The sequence below is a fragment of the Ciona intestinalis genome, chromosome 5, assembly GCF_000224145.3.
Source record: "Ciona intestinalis chromosome 5, KH, whole genome shotgun sequence".
In the NCBI taxonomy this organism is placed as follows: Eukaryota; Metazoa; Chordata; class Ascidiacea; order Phlebobranchia; family Cionidae; genus Ciona; species Ciona intestinalis.
Genome location: NC_020170.2, coordinates 1,204,944 through 1,207,376, shown reverse-complemented (window position 1 = coordinate 1,207,376; position 2,433 = coordinate 1,204,944). Strand labels below are relative to the sequence as shown.

Sequence of the window (2,433 nt, the reverse complement as noted above, 5' to 3'; positions counted from 1 at the left end):
CCGTTTCCGTAACTAAATGCGCTGGCCGCCTGTCAGATAAGAAAGTTGTTAACAAAATATATGCGCTGGTCAAATCTTACCATGCAATACTTACCGCGATAAACGCGAGAAGAATGAGTAAAACTTTCATCTTTCTCTTTCCAAGTCAAGTGACTGACTAGTAGCAGAATCTTTCGACTTATATAGAGATTCTTTGAAAACATGTCGCTTAAAATTCTACCTGTAAGAGCAATTGAAACACTTGAAACATGACGTTGGTGGATACGGGCAGGTGTTAACATGGATGTTTGATGGATACCGTAGATTGAATGATGCTCAGACTTCCACGTCAAGTTCGGTATCATTACAAAGCGTTGTTAGAGTAGCTTGACAAGTATGCATCTGTTTTGCTTTACGCTGTATTGTATTTGCTTTCGAGAACTTGAGTTATATGAAGAACTCTAGAGTACGTGTACACCAGGTGAGCTAATTGCTCTAAACACAACATATTAAGTTGTTTTTGTCGTTTGCTGCGTTTTAAATGAATAAACTAGAATACAGATTGCGTAACATTCTACCCTTGGGGCGCTTACAGCATCGTTGCAGCAATTCAGCTGCTATACTGGAACGGTTTCAACAAAATGATAAAATAAAGGGATTAAAATTGGGACAACAATTTTCAGTAAATAGGTAAGGACCAGAGTTGGCCATTACCATTATACCAAAGATGCTGCCATATGGGCCATATGGAAAGAAATTGTTTTTTAATTATGATACAATAGCGTCATCTATGGACATATTGTTTTTAACTTATTAACTTATAAATGTAGCTTCTACTGTTTGATATTTTCTTCTCTAATTTCTGGTTAAACTGTTTGAGTAGCAGCTGAGTTGATGCTCCAGCGATGTTGCATATATGATTAGGTGCCTATGCCCTATGGTAGAATGTCACGCAGTAATCTATTTTCTACAGTTCGTTCATTCTACCATGCAGAAAACGACAAAAAGATCTTGATATGTTGGGTTAGAGCAATTAGCTCACCTGGTGTACACGTACTCTAGAGTCCTTCATATTAACTCAAGTTTTCGACAGCAAATACAATACAGCGTAAAGCAAAACAGATGTATAGCCTACTCATCAAGGTACTTTGAAAAACTCGGTCTAAAACTATACCTGCAAGAGCAATTGAGACATTTATAATAACATAACGTTGCGGACAGGTGTTAACATGGCTGTTTGGTGGGTACTGGAGATTGAATGATGCTCAGACTTCCACGTCAAGTTCGGTATCATTACAAAGCGTTGTTAGAGTAGCTTGACAAGTATGCATCTGTTTTGATTTACGCTGTATTGTATTTGCTGTCGAGAACTTGAGTTATATGAAGGACTCTAGAGTACGTGTACACCAGGTGAGCTAATTGCTTTAAACACAATATATTAAGTTGTTTTTGTCGTTTGCTGCGTATTATAATGAATAAACTAGAATACAGATTGCGTAATATTCTACCTTAGGGCGCGTAAAGCATCGTTGCAGCAATTCAGCTGCTATACTGGAACGGTTTAACTAGACAAGTTAGAGAAGAAATAACCAAACATCAGAAGCTACATCTAAGTTAAAACATTATGTCCATAGATGACGCTATTGTATCATAATTAAAAAACAATTTACTTTGGGAAGCGACAATATTTAACATCTGGCGAGATTCATATGGCAGCATCTTTGGTATAATGGTAATGGCCAACTCTGGTCTAAATACCAGGTCTCATAGCATATAGCATGTTATCCCATTGTAGGTCTTTACCAAGATGAAACTAAATAGAAATATTTTGGTTTTGACCACAAAAAGTGTAAGAATTTAATTGATCTTAAAACCCACACATTCCATACCCATTTACTGAAAATTGTTGTCCCAATTTAAATCCCTTTATTTTATCATTTTGTTGAAACCGTTCCAGTATAGCAGCTGAATTGCTGCAACGATGCTGTAAGCGCCCTAAGGGTAGAATGTTACGCAATCTGTATTCTAGTTTATTCATTTAAAACGCAGCAAACGACAAAAACAACTTAATATGTTGTGTTTAGAGCAATTAGCTCACCTGGTGTACACGTACTCTAGAGTTCTTCATATAACTCAAGTTCTCGAAAGCAAATACAATACAGCGTAAAGCAAAACAGATGCATACTTGTCAAGCTACTCTAACAACGCTTTGTAATGATACCGAACTTGACGTGGAAGTCTGAGCATCATTCAATCTCCGGTATCCATCAAACATCCATGTTAACACCTGCCCGTATCCACCAACGTCATGTTTCAAGTGTTTCAATTGCTCTTACAGGTAGAATTTTAAGCGACATGTTTTCAAAGAATCTCTATATAAGTCGAAAGATTCTGCTACTAGTCAGTCACTTGACTTGAAAAGAGAAAGATGAAAGTTTTACTCATTCTTCTCGC

The 2,433-nt window shown here is 37.0% G+C and overlaps 1 protein-coding gene across 1 annotated transcript in view; it reads right to left on the bottom strand.

Moving 5' to 3' along the window:
• Positions 1-141, bottom strand: part of endostyle-specific (protein) — a gene marked incomplete in the record, with an annotated part of 2,909 nt that extends 2,768 nt beyond the window's left edge. Inside the window, 2 exon segments of the mRNA NM_001105547.1 lie at positions 3-29; positions 95-141. Coding sequence (NP_001099017.1) covers positions 3-29; positions 95-130 — 63 coding nt within the window.
• Between the last annotated feature and the right edge of the window lie 2,292 nt (positions 142-2,433).